Source organism: Haliotis cracherodii, unplaced genomic scaffold (genome assembly GCF_022045235.1).
Source record: "Haliotis cracherodii isolate W230 unplaced genomic scaffold, xgHalCrac1.p SCAF_12, whole genome shotgun sequence".
Lineage (NCBI taxonomy): Eukaryota > Metazoa > Mollusca > Gastropoda > Lepetellida > Haliotidae > Haliotis > Haliotis cracherodii.
In genome coordinates, this window is record NW_027266267.1 from 239,408 (window position 1) to 251,822 (window position 12,415).

The following is a 12,415-nucleotide window of genomic DNA, read 5'->3' on the forward strand; positions in this document are numbered from 1 at the left end:
CGAGATTCGATGCCATCTGCCAGCAAGTATCGCTTATCATCTTGAGGAGTTAAACCCAATTTGGTCACTTTGACTGTCAAGAGTGTGTTATGAATGGATCGAATTTGATGAAATGTTGCCATGTTTTGTTGGTGTTTAAAAAGACAATCTTTAAACATCCGGTGACGCAGATGGTTTCGGACAGAAGCTTTCTGCACACCTTTAGCAGTGCGTTTCTCTACCCTTTCACTGGGAGTTTTGTCAAAAATAAAACTATAGTTTTTGGGATGAAGTCCGACAAACTCTCTGATGGTTTTGCCACCCACTTCATCTTTCATCAAACCGATGACTTTGTGTCTTTCCATGGAATGAAGTGGGTGGTCTACAGGATAGTTTGAGGTGTCAAAGAGGTGGGTGTTAGCTGACATAAAGTCTTGAGGATCGCGGACAGGAGTACCCACGGGGGACCAGATTTGATAAAACAAGCTATCCGTGTCTGTCATGAGGACCCTGACATTGTCACTATCGTATTCCTTCAACATGACATTGTAGTGAAAGTCATAAAGAAGTCTTTTTGCGTGTTCCAAAACGGTGAAGCCAACGGCGACGGGTTGGTTCAAAGTCACAGACACCTTTTCCATGCTCACCACGACCAAATTTTCCGAAAAGATGTTTACACTTTTGAAATTGGGTTTTGATGAAAACCGTCGCAGTCTTTCCTCGGTCGCAAATAATTCAATTTGTTTGTAATTTCTTACATTTTGCAACTGTTTCCCATACACGGCATTCGAGAGCAGTTTAAACAAATCTTTCGAAAAGTCATCCGTGGCTTCTTTTCGTTTCTGAGTGTTAAAGTCAATGTAGGGCTTCATCCATTTGGACTGAGTAAATTTCAAAACTTTGTGTACTTTTTTCAGTTTCAAACCCAATTGTAAATATTGCTGCAAAGTAGCAAAGTAAATGATATAATTTTCTTTGTCTTTCAATGTGCCAAAAAGTTTGGTTCCCGTGGCTTTCACCCCTTTGATACCAAGCTCTGCGAGCAATTCTCTATGATAGGGGGACATATCTTCAAAGGGAATGCTTTCTTTGGTGGGAGCGAGGGGCAGAGACTGATGGACAGAATGAAGGTGACGTTGATATTCCAAATCACACTCTACAATGTAACCCACGCTACCTTCGGGGTCGAGTTGCAACCAATCAATAGACTCTATTTCCGTTTCGTCTACCCAGTCAAAATGACCTTGAGGTAAAGGACAACTCATGGCTGCACCATACAAATTGTTAATGTCAAAGTACATCAGGTGAGATTCGGGTTTGGAGGGGTCGAAATCGGACATGTGTTTGTTATTGGCTTGAGCGTGGCGATGATTGATACTCGCCACGCCTCCTCTCACTGCGTTTGAGACAAAGTTATACATATCTGGATCAGTCATAAGATCTAAGCTGAACCCCCGTCATCAAAAGACAAGCATCCATGGCCATCCCCGGGAGAGTAAAGTACTGACACGGGTCCAATCTGTAGTAGCTCAGACACATGTCACGGAATGCTTCGAACACATCGGTCAAAATCAAAGTGTCTACGGCAACGTACAATTACATGAACTGTCTCACCGATGTAATTTTGAAAGTCTCCCAAATGTGACGGGCGAAGGCATAGTCTCGTTCAGAAATGGTGTCTTCCGATAAGGAAGAATAAAAGTCGTCACGACTCGGAAATTCTGTTCGATCTAATTTTTCAAAACTTTCCACATACTCATAAAAGTAGGGTAACTTTCGAGTCAGCAATGCCACATGTTCGGGAAAGTTCTTTGCCAAATAGACAAATTCTTCTTCTCCTTTGCTTCTCAAATTGTTGGCCAAATTTTGTAAGCTGGTGTTTAAAAATTTGAAACTGTCCAAGAAACGAAGTTGGTCTATTTGAAACATGATGAAGTGTTCCGAATTTTGACCTATGCACGTCAACTTTCGATCGGCAAACAGTTCTGCTGCTTGAAGAATCAAATGATTGTCATACCTCGAAGCATTGTGACAAATGACATTGACAAATTTGGCTTCGTTGTAGTTGACGTTGCAGTAATTATGACACAGACCCCTGACTCGACCCGTCAAATGATCGTGATCGATGTGTCGCTCATTCTTCTGTACTTTCTCCCCGCAAAGATAGCAATGGGTTTCCGAAACAAAAGCTAACTTTTCCTCATCTGTTAATGTCATGGGCACGGGATGATTTAAGATGTCCATGATTTGATCGTAATCCTCCAAAAGATGCGTCATGAAATGCTCTGAAGCCCGTTCCCCGCTATAGGTTCTCAATGGAAACGATTACATGTCGGGTTCCCGACATACAATTTGATAACTGTAACCGCAGGGAATGTGCTCATGGACGTGGTGGTGACTTCCTCTCCTCCCCGGTGTCTCATTATGTTCTAAAGGTGACAACACGGATTCAAAATCGCAGTAGATCACAAAGGGGACTTTGACTGTTTTGGCATAGTGGCCCAACCCAAATGTTCGAAAAGCTTTGTTTGGTTCAGGCATTTTAATTCGCTGTGCTTTGTGATAACAGTAGGGGGTATGCCTTTGTAGTCTGTCTTCAGCGGTGAAAGACCACAAACATTTTCGACAAATGAATTTGCTGTGACAGTCTCCGGTTTTTCTGATCAAAGCTGGCAAACTTGAGATCAGAACATAATGAGACAGCGGGGGTTCGTCTTCCTCCTCTACTTCTTGAGTTAATAGGAGGAGATCGATGTGACGCTCTTTGCGTACTTCGGAAGTTACTGAACTGATTCGTAATGGAAAGATGACATGCTGTTGGTTCTCATCTTCGTCAAAACCATAGACATTGATACTTACATTGTTTGTTTTTTCAAATTTTGAAATATGACTGAGACTCATAGGAAATTCACACCCTTTCAAATCTAACTCGTGTAGTTTGTCCTTGTAGTGACTCACTTGTTCTCTGACCAGTTGAGACTGAACGGGGAACAGATGAGCCAAAACGCAATAGGCAAAACAGAGGTTGTCGTCCACATTTTTAATGTCTAACAGGCAGTGTTTTTTCTCTAACGAAGGGGGGAGGGGAAGATATGAACTTCCGCGAAAGGGTTGAAATTTGACCACGGATAATTTCACGCTCAACACAGTTTCAAAGTTTAAGTTTGAACTATCTCCTTCGTAATTGTCCATTAGTTTCATGATTGTATTTATGACTTCAGTGTACAACGCATCCAAATCATCAGCTTGGGTGGCTGGAGACATTTTGGTTCTAAAGTAAGGCTCACTAAATGTAGTCAGACCATCAGAGTTTGTTTTGCTGAATCTAAATTGGGTACAAAGTCCCCACTTGATACTATGTTTTGTTTCAATTTCTGTTTTCAAGTGATGAATTATGTCAGGTTGAATTTTCACAAAATAATAGTAGGGATCATTTCCCTCTTGGCCCTGAGGAATAAAATCAAATTCCCTGACATTTTCATTTATTGCTTGTCTGGAACATGACTGTTGATTATCTACATTAGTTTTCCTACGTTTAGCTGCCGCCCCTCCACCACTTTGTTGATTTGAATGGGTTTGTCTCCTGTGTTTAGTGAGATCTTTCACAGATGGGAAAGTGGTCGAACATGTATGACAAGTAAAAGTAAAGGTAGAAGTAGAAGTAGATGGTTGTGGATCTTTGTGTTGACTTTTTATGTGTCTTTGTAAGTTGTCACTACGGTTGAATGATTTGGAACATATTTGACAATCAAAATGTTTGGAAGCTGGGCCACAATTTCTCTGATGTCTAACAATGTTCTGTTTGTTGCTGTAGGAATTTTGACAAAACTCACATGTATACACAGGTGTTGTAAATGGGGTAGACATTATTTTGTTTTTACATAAAGTCTAGCAAACAATGTTCTTGGAATACTTTTTATCTTTCTGAAATAAATAATAAAAAATAAATAAAAATAGATTGGTATGTCTGTGTAGACTAATGAAGACAACATGATGATTTCACAATTATAATAAATCCTCAGATAATGTTTTTACAAAAAATTGAAACAATGATATGAAATACTTGTAATAACATAAAACGTATTATGAAAATACATTTTAAAAAAGATATGGTCTATTAATAAAAAAATTAAACTGTTACCTTCACACAGAAAATATATCTCTCCCAAATTGAGACCAAAAAGTCCTGTGTAATGGAGAATAAGCACAATGTTCATTCATGAACCAAGAGAGACCAAATGCAGTATTTTAGGTCACAACACTGTTATTTATAGGGTAAAAAAACCAGGTGTATTCAAATTACAGTAGGGCTCGAGTAACGGTAACTAGAGACGGTCTCAGAAACGCCCTTGTTTTTCAAGTATTTCCTTTCACAACAGTTGTGTTTACACAAGTGTTTCCTTTCAACTGTGCTGGGGAGGGAATCAGTCGTCCATCTCAACAGCAGAGGAAAAAAATATTTAACTTGTTCTGTGTGTCTAAAACGTTCTGCTTTAATGAAATTAAAACCACTGGCTTGTTTATCTATATAACACATGCGGGTTAAGGGTGACTCTTTTAGATTTGATTTTTGGGTTAGGAAGTATGTGAACTGAGCAATGCGGTCCACATGTTGGAATTGGTTTGGTTTAGACTCAAATTCACGATGCAAGTTATCACTACGATATAAATGATAACGATTTGAGAAAAAAAGACAGCTTCTGTTTTGGGTATTCTTTTCCCAAAGAGCTTCCATGAGTCGGTTGAGGTGGAACGAGTCATGGATGTGTGTACTGCTGACTCCTCCATGGTAAATGAAAAAAACTATCACCAACTCCTGCATTTATTCATATATTTTTTTTTCATATGCATGTGACCTTTCTCAAACCTTGTTGATATGAGTAGTTCCCTTTTCAAAACAGCCTCGTGTTTACAAGAGTGTTTTTCCTTTCAACTGTCCGGGAACGCCTTGTTGATACAACTGATAAAAAATAATCTGTAGCTTCATTCGAATAACAGTAAATGGTGACGTTTCTAACACGCCCTCGTTGATTTAAGTATTTCCTTTCAAAACAGCCTCGTGTTTACACGAGTGTTTTTCCTTCCAACTGTCCGGGAATGCCTTGTTGATACAACTGATAAAATCTAATCTGTACCTTCACTCACTCGACTAACAGTAACTGGAGACGTTTCAAATACGCGCTTTTTGATTTAAGTATTTCCTTTCAAAACAATCTCGTGTTTACACAAGTGTTTTTCCATTCAACTGTCCGGAAATGCTTTGTTGATACAACTGATAAAAAATAATCTGAGTAACTGGAGACGTTTCAAATACGCGCTCGTTGATTTATGTGTTTCCTTTCAAAACAATCTCGTGTTTACACAAGTGTTTTTCCTTTCAACTGTTCTGAAATGGTTTGTTGATACAACTGTTAAACGAGGTTATTGGTCAAGGTTATACGAGGTCATTGATCGCATGACAACAACATCAACACCCCCCACCCCCCCAAGGTCAAGGTTATGTGACGTCATCAGTCACGTGAGGTTAGTAGGTGCACCTGTGACGTCATCAAATGAGGATGTGAGGATGGATACTTATCACTTATCTACTACTTATGTGTGTAGCCTGTATGTGTGCGAGACACTATTCCCACCTTTGTGAATTATTGGTGTGTAGCCTCTTTGTGTGCGGGACACTGTTCCCACCGTTGTGAGATATATGTGTGTAGCCTGTATGTATGCGGGAAACTGTTCCAAACTTTGTGAGATATATCTGTGTAGCCTGTATGTGTGCGGGATACTGTTCCAAACTTTGTGAGATATATTTGTGTAGCCATGGTGATATATATGTATTTGTTATGCCCCAAAGTGTGACTGACCAATCAGAGAGCAGAACAACTGACCCCACATGAGACCGTAACCGTCAGTAAAATCCAAGATGGTTGCTACTGACCTAATATGAGACCCTGTACTGTCAGTGACAGACATTGGGGATTTTCCAACTCCCGCCTCACATATTTCACATGAAAATTCGGGTACAGAAAATCGTTATTCGACCCTGTCTTGTGTTTGAGTATCATTAATTGTGATGCACAAAGACATTTATGTTTAAGACACCAAATTCGTGACTTTTTTAATAAATAGAATAGAGAAGACAAGGTTACAACGGAGGTCAGTGAGTTTCAATGGTAACGTCACAGAACATAATATATAGGACGTCACAGAACATAATATATAGGACGTCACAGAACATAATATATAGGACGTCACAGAAGTCACAGAACATAATATATAGGACGTCACAGAACATAATATATAGGACGTCACAGAACATAATATATAGGACGTCACAGAACATAATATATAGGACGTCACGGAACATAATACAGGATGACGTCACAAACAAGAAATGTGACGCAAATGACTTCACGCATCAATAGACTAGATTGCTGAGCAACCCGTCTCTGGGAGAAAGCGGACTGCTATAGGGGCATTTACACGGTACAACTAGTTGTATGCAATTTGTTTTATGGGGGTGAGGTGTGGGGTTGTGGAGCTGTTGTAGTGATAAAGCCCGACCTTCTGTTCTTTTAAATGAACGCATATAGTAGCAATATACTGTCATCTTTTTGGTACCGATTTCAACGTTACTTATACATTGGGATAAAATCTGAAAGTATTTGGTTTCAACAGGCCAAAGGACACTTTCAGGATTTTTTTAGGTCATTCTTCTTTATTATCACAATATCTGAATAATGTCTTCAGGACATTTTGGATGACAATCATTCAATGTCCCAGAAAAGGAACCAGTGTGGTTATCAAAATTGATAGCTGTGTGGGAACTTTGTAGATACACATAAACAAAAATATACTAGAATGTATTGTCCTGAGCGACAGCAGATCTCACCAGGACAAGACGGGTTCTGAGTTACAGGGTTACAGGTAAACATTGCGGAGTTATCCCCCTTTTGGTATGTGTACGTGTAACCCTCTCACTCGTGTTTTCACTTGTTAACTTTATTTTCGCCACATAAAAAGAGTACGTTTTCGTTAACATAATCGTGCAATTCTAACATACCTGTCATGATGTTGTTCGGATATAAGAGGGGAGGTCGGGTAGCCTAGTGGTTAAAGCGTTCGCTCGTCACGCCGAAGACCCGGGTTCGATTCCCGACATGGGTACAATGTGTGAAGTCCATTTCTGGTGTCCCCCGCCGTGATATTGCTGGAATATTGCTAAAAGCGGCGTAAAACCATACTCACTCACTCACTCGGATATAAGATAGTATTTTGTTCGCTCACAGTTTACATAAAGCTGTCAAATAAAACATTTCGACGCACTGTACTTTATCTATGAACGATCAAATGTAGCAGAATGTAAATGTTGTGTATTTCAACATACGTATTGTCAGCTTAGGTAAATAACTGAGTTAAGTATGGTAATAGCTCCTTAAACGAACCAGAGCACTATCTACTAACTCTTTCCCCAGTCTTGGTGATAAAGCTACAGGTAGTTCCTCTATCCTGGTGAAGGAGGGCATAATCCACAGCTCTGTTCCACTCAACACTACGCTTCAAGCTGTTGCTGTCCGTGTTACTGTGAACATTGTGTTTACATTATGTTCACTGTATCTTCCACCTTCCTGAGCACCGAGGACCAATGCCGAGATTGACACGTGAGGAATGGGAACCTGACATTGTCATGATTGAAGTTGGCATGACTACAAGAGACATAGCAGCAAGGTTTGGGTGTCACAACTGTACCATCACAGGACTGAAAAAGCGATTTTAACAGACGGGACGGACGTACCCGAGATCGACCACGCCCAAGGCAACATCGTGTGACAACAGCCAGGGAAGATGTGATATTGTGCGCCGGCGACTTTGCGCTGCTAGTCTACTTGCCCGTCGCCCTCACGGTTCCCGACTCCTGTAAGTTTGATGTGGAGTTACCAGTGACCAAAGTGATTTCCGATGCAATTCCCCAATTTGACTTATACCAAATTATAACATTTGGATCTGGGAAAGGAACTCTCCTGCAAACAATTTGCAGGGTATCGTTGAAGGTACGACAAAGATCATGCACTGAGCTATGAAAATTTATTTTCACTGAAACTATTCAAGGCAAACATAAAACAACAGCAACAATACATCCCGTGGTACCCATCATGTCAAGAAAATATCATTGTTTTTTGGGGTATAACATGCATTTCAAACGTATCTCTAATAAGAATTGATCACTATTGAAAAAAGGATACCATTTAAAGTTGTATTTTTTCATTTCGGTAAATGTAAAAAAGTTTGTCATTGCCACCTTTGTGACAAACACATCTAGCTGGCGTATCTACAGCAACACAACCATAGCAGTAGGCCGTGTATGTAATTAAGTAAACTGACTAAACAATGTTTATAGCTTTTCTAAGTGTTGCATACCGCGAGGACATTATCTCAGAAGCACAGGCATTAAATATCAACAAAAAACATTATTCACTGTACTGTCTTCCCAAAACGTGATTCAGGTTCCAGCAGTCACCAGTTTACCAATCCAACACTGGGGCACAGTCTAGTAAAATATTCGACAAAATTGAGATCCAAGATTTACAAGTTTATTACTTCTGCGCACGCCAGTGTGCATGGATGTATTTGGTAAAAGGCTACAACAAAACAAAACAAAGGAATTACCCCTTATGCAATAAGGAAACCACACATGTACGTGGGTACTTATACTACCGTGTGGTGGACTTCATATAAATCCGAATCATCCTAGCACAGCATTAATACTGAAAGAAGCCCAGAGCAATCATTAAGCCTCAGTAAACATCTATAAAAAAATATCTGGTGATTTTAAGTGCGCATCATAAAATTTACACGTGGTTTCTGATGCTTCATTACACTAGAATTTTCACATACTGAATACACACAACATATAACATAAGTTACATCCAAAACATATCTAAAAGGTTCTTAACAATATAAATAATAAACTTACACAAAGGAAGGCTGAAGTCTGACTTCATATAGCATGCACTGCTAAAAACCAATGTGGGGAACCCACGGGACCAATGTCGCTGTTGCGACCGACGAACCTTCTAAAACTAGCACTTCCGGTCCTAAGCTAAGCGCATGATTAAGAACCAGTAAAATAAAAAACATCACTGTTACTTGTAACGACACGTTCACTAAACTATATCAACAATACTCAAGATACGAGTAACACGGCTTATATACGCTGTTGATCTTGATCCCCACACTGTCACTTGTATCAGTGCAATTAGATCGGGAACGACGGTGGTCAGACGCAAAAATATTGGTCAGGTGGAATCGGGCTTAACGTCGCGTCCAAGATTATTGCAGTTATATATCGCTGTGCATGCACATACATGTGTGTGGCTGCTTGTACTAGTCCGGTCGATTGTCGATTGTTAGTGCAAGCCCATTGAGTGACCATGCCGCAGTTTATACAGTATACTGACTCCGAGCCGACCAGTCCTTGTTTTAGCCCCTTAATGCCGAGCGCCAGTCAATTATAACCTTTAAACGTCTTTGGGTTTTTGCGATTGTATGACGCGGCCGCTTGATCTTCTTCAACTTTCAAGAACAATTTTATGATAACATATGTTTCATAGCGTTTTTTTTTTTTGTCTGAACAAATTTAAAGGTGAAAAAACAAACAAAAGCTATATTCCAGCACATGACACAAAATATGTTTATATTATATGACAATGAAACAAATATTCAATAGAGGGAGGAATTCGGACTAAATCGTTATATATCTGTTAGTTGAAAACTAATTATAATGATCAGTTCGTCTCACACTCCATGCCAGAACAGGCATGTAACATATTTCACTGGACAGTTTATCTCTGTTATACTAAACGAAATATAGGGCGAACCGTTTTTCTGTGAACATAATGATTGAAATGGCATTCGCTTATTATTATTATAATGTTTTGAGAAGTTTGGCTGGAAGGAATAAGCGGTAACAGCATATCAAGAGAAAATATGTTAATAGCATAGCATGTTAAAATATAAGCATTTAACAGAACAATAAATGAACCGTGGAACGTTCAGTTCTACGACGCCAATCTCTAAGACATCACATTTTCCTGCCGTTCTATAATAACGTCATATGTACAGAAGCAACCTATTAATGCTCAGTGGTGTCCATAATTTTTGGAATACACACTAATGGTGGAATTATTTTCACTTGGTCCAAAACATGCTCCAATGAATATTCTATGAATCACAACTTACAAATACTATGTTTACAGTTCTGTAAAATATTTCAAACTACTTGACGATTTACATATTCGAACATTTAAATGTACTTTAGGACTTGTACCCTGAGCACCCATCGCGTATGTAAGGATATGTGTTGCACTGAGCTTTTAATTCAGAACTAGCTTTTTGTTATGCGAGACAGAAAACCTCAATAGTGTTATTTATATATTCATTATTTAATCAAATTTTTAAGACATCTTGAGGACAAGTTTTGAGTCTCATCGCGAAGAACACTAGTTTATAATGTACTGAGGATAATTGTGCCTACATATTTATAGACGAGCACGGTTTTACATTCGCAGGGTTCGTATATCACAGCACACCAACATATCACGGCAGCGGATATAAAGAGTGGAACGTCCCAGCCGACTGATCCGTCTCTATACGTGTTCTACTGACGTCTGAAATCACCGTCCCTTCTTGGTCAGCTGCAGAGGTGAGGATTTTATCTAGTGCTTTCAAGTGAAGCAGCTTCGTGTTGGTGTGTGTTTCTACTTCTGTCACATAATTCCTCACGTAACTGATGGCGTATGGTGGAATGCCAGTTTGTTCTGAAATGTTCTTCACTGCTTCCTGTACTAGAGGTGAATCGTACAGGTTGGGGAGATTATCTGGATCCTTGAACTGCGGGTCACACTCATCCAGGTGAGTCAGCACCAGGTGGTAGGACAGGGCTGAAACACGATACATTTGATTAATACAGGCGGAATTACACAAGTCTCTACAACTTGTATGATTTAATGACCTTCGGAAAACATCCTGGCTCATCCGACTGATTATGTGTGGATACCTATGTCCAACGGAGTGACATTGACCACTTACATTCGCCTATCTGAAGTCTCTTTTCTACGTCATACTTGGAATACTGTATGAACGAAACAAGTCATTTCAGAATGATATAACCTGAACAAATTGATCCACTTTTGATGCAAGCATTACATATGACAGGCGTTGATTTTTTTATCTATTATTTAACAAAATTAATGAAACAAAAAACAGTAAACTACGGTTATAACGAACTCAATGGGACTACTAATTCTAGTTCGTTATAACCATAGTTCGTTATAAGTACACATACAGCATGACTACAGCAAGTAGTCGGGACCAAAAAGTTAGTTCGCTATATCCGTCAGTTCGTTATAAACGTGTTCGTTATAACCGTAGTTTACTGTATACAACATGTTTGAGACATGTGCAAGTGATCAAGTAACCTCCAGTGACCGCGTTAAGTCTCACCAATCTCTCAATCACATTGACCTTGCATATCATATTCAATTAGGTATGTTGTTTGGTTTGCAGCAGGAGCAGCATGCTATACAACGAGAAGAAACGACCGAGAAAAGTCAGGAAACTTGAGTGAGGTAACACAGTTTCACAAAGGAAAATATTGAAACCCTTTACTGCGACGTACGAATACACATGGGACATTTTCATAGGTTTAAACTTACCACCATCTCCCTCTAATCGTATCATAGCATCTATCTGACGTTTAAGTTTTTCATCCACAGCGATGCCATGATGGAGAACCAGCACAACACATGACACGTACTTCCATTCCTCTTGTTGAGATAGGAGGCCTTTCACATCCATAATTTTAGTTATCTTGAAACAAACAAATGTATATATGCTCTTAAAAAAATCCTATACATCAAGATTGCAACAAAAACAGGCGGAAAGACGCCCAGGATAGGTGGAAAGACAGTAACGATTATGGCCTCCTTGAGCTGCTATCGCCTCATGGCAGCGACTGCCAATAGATGCGTTCAAAGTCGGATTAACAGCCCGGGGGATGTTCTGCCAATCCTCCTCCTGAGTCCCTGAAGTGTATGTAGCGGTGGTTGACGTTGACAGACACGACAGTCCAGCACGTCCCACATATGTTCAAAAGGGGACATGTCTGGCGAGTGGGTAGTTGCAGGATCTCGTCTCGGTAGAGTAGACCATTCAGAGCACCATCTACTCTCATAAGTGCTGTCCGGCGACTCATCGGTGAACAGAACACGTCTCAATCTTGCTCGAGGCCATGTGACTCTCTGACGACACCACTGCAGAAGTTCAAGGAGGAGATGCGACATCAGGATGTTACGCCGCGCGGGTCTCCTGGCTAGAATATCGGCTGATCACAGACGATTTCGAACATTCTGATCTGATATTCCAGCAGTCCCGGTACTTGTGA

The 12,415-nt window shown here is 39.9% G+C and overlaps 1 protein-coding gene across 1 annotated transcript in view; it reads right to left on the reverse strand.

Annotated features, from left to right (window-relative positions):
• Positions 1-10,569: 10,569 nt before the first annotated feature.
• LOC139458021 (uncharacterized) overlaps positions 10,570-12,415 on the reverse strand; it is a 155,220-nt gene continuing 153,374 nt past the window's right edge. The window contains exon 13 of the mRNA XM_071239337.1: positions 10,570-10,913. Coding sequence (XP_071095438.1) covers positions 10,570-10,913 — 344 coding nt within the window. The remainder of the gene's footprint in view (positions 10,914-12,415) is intronic.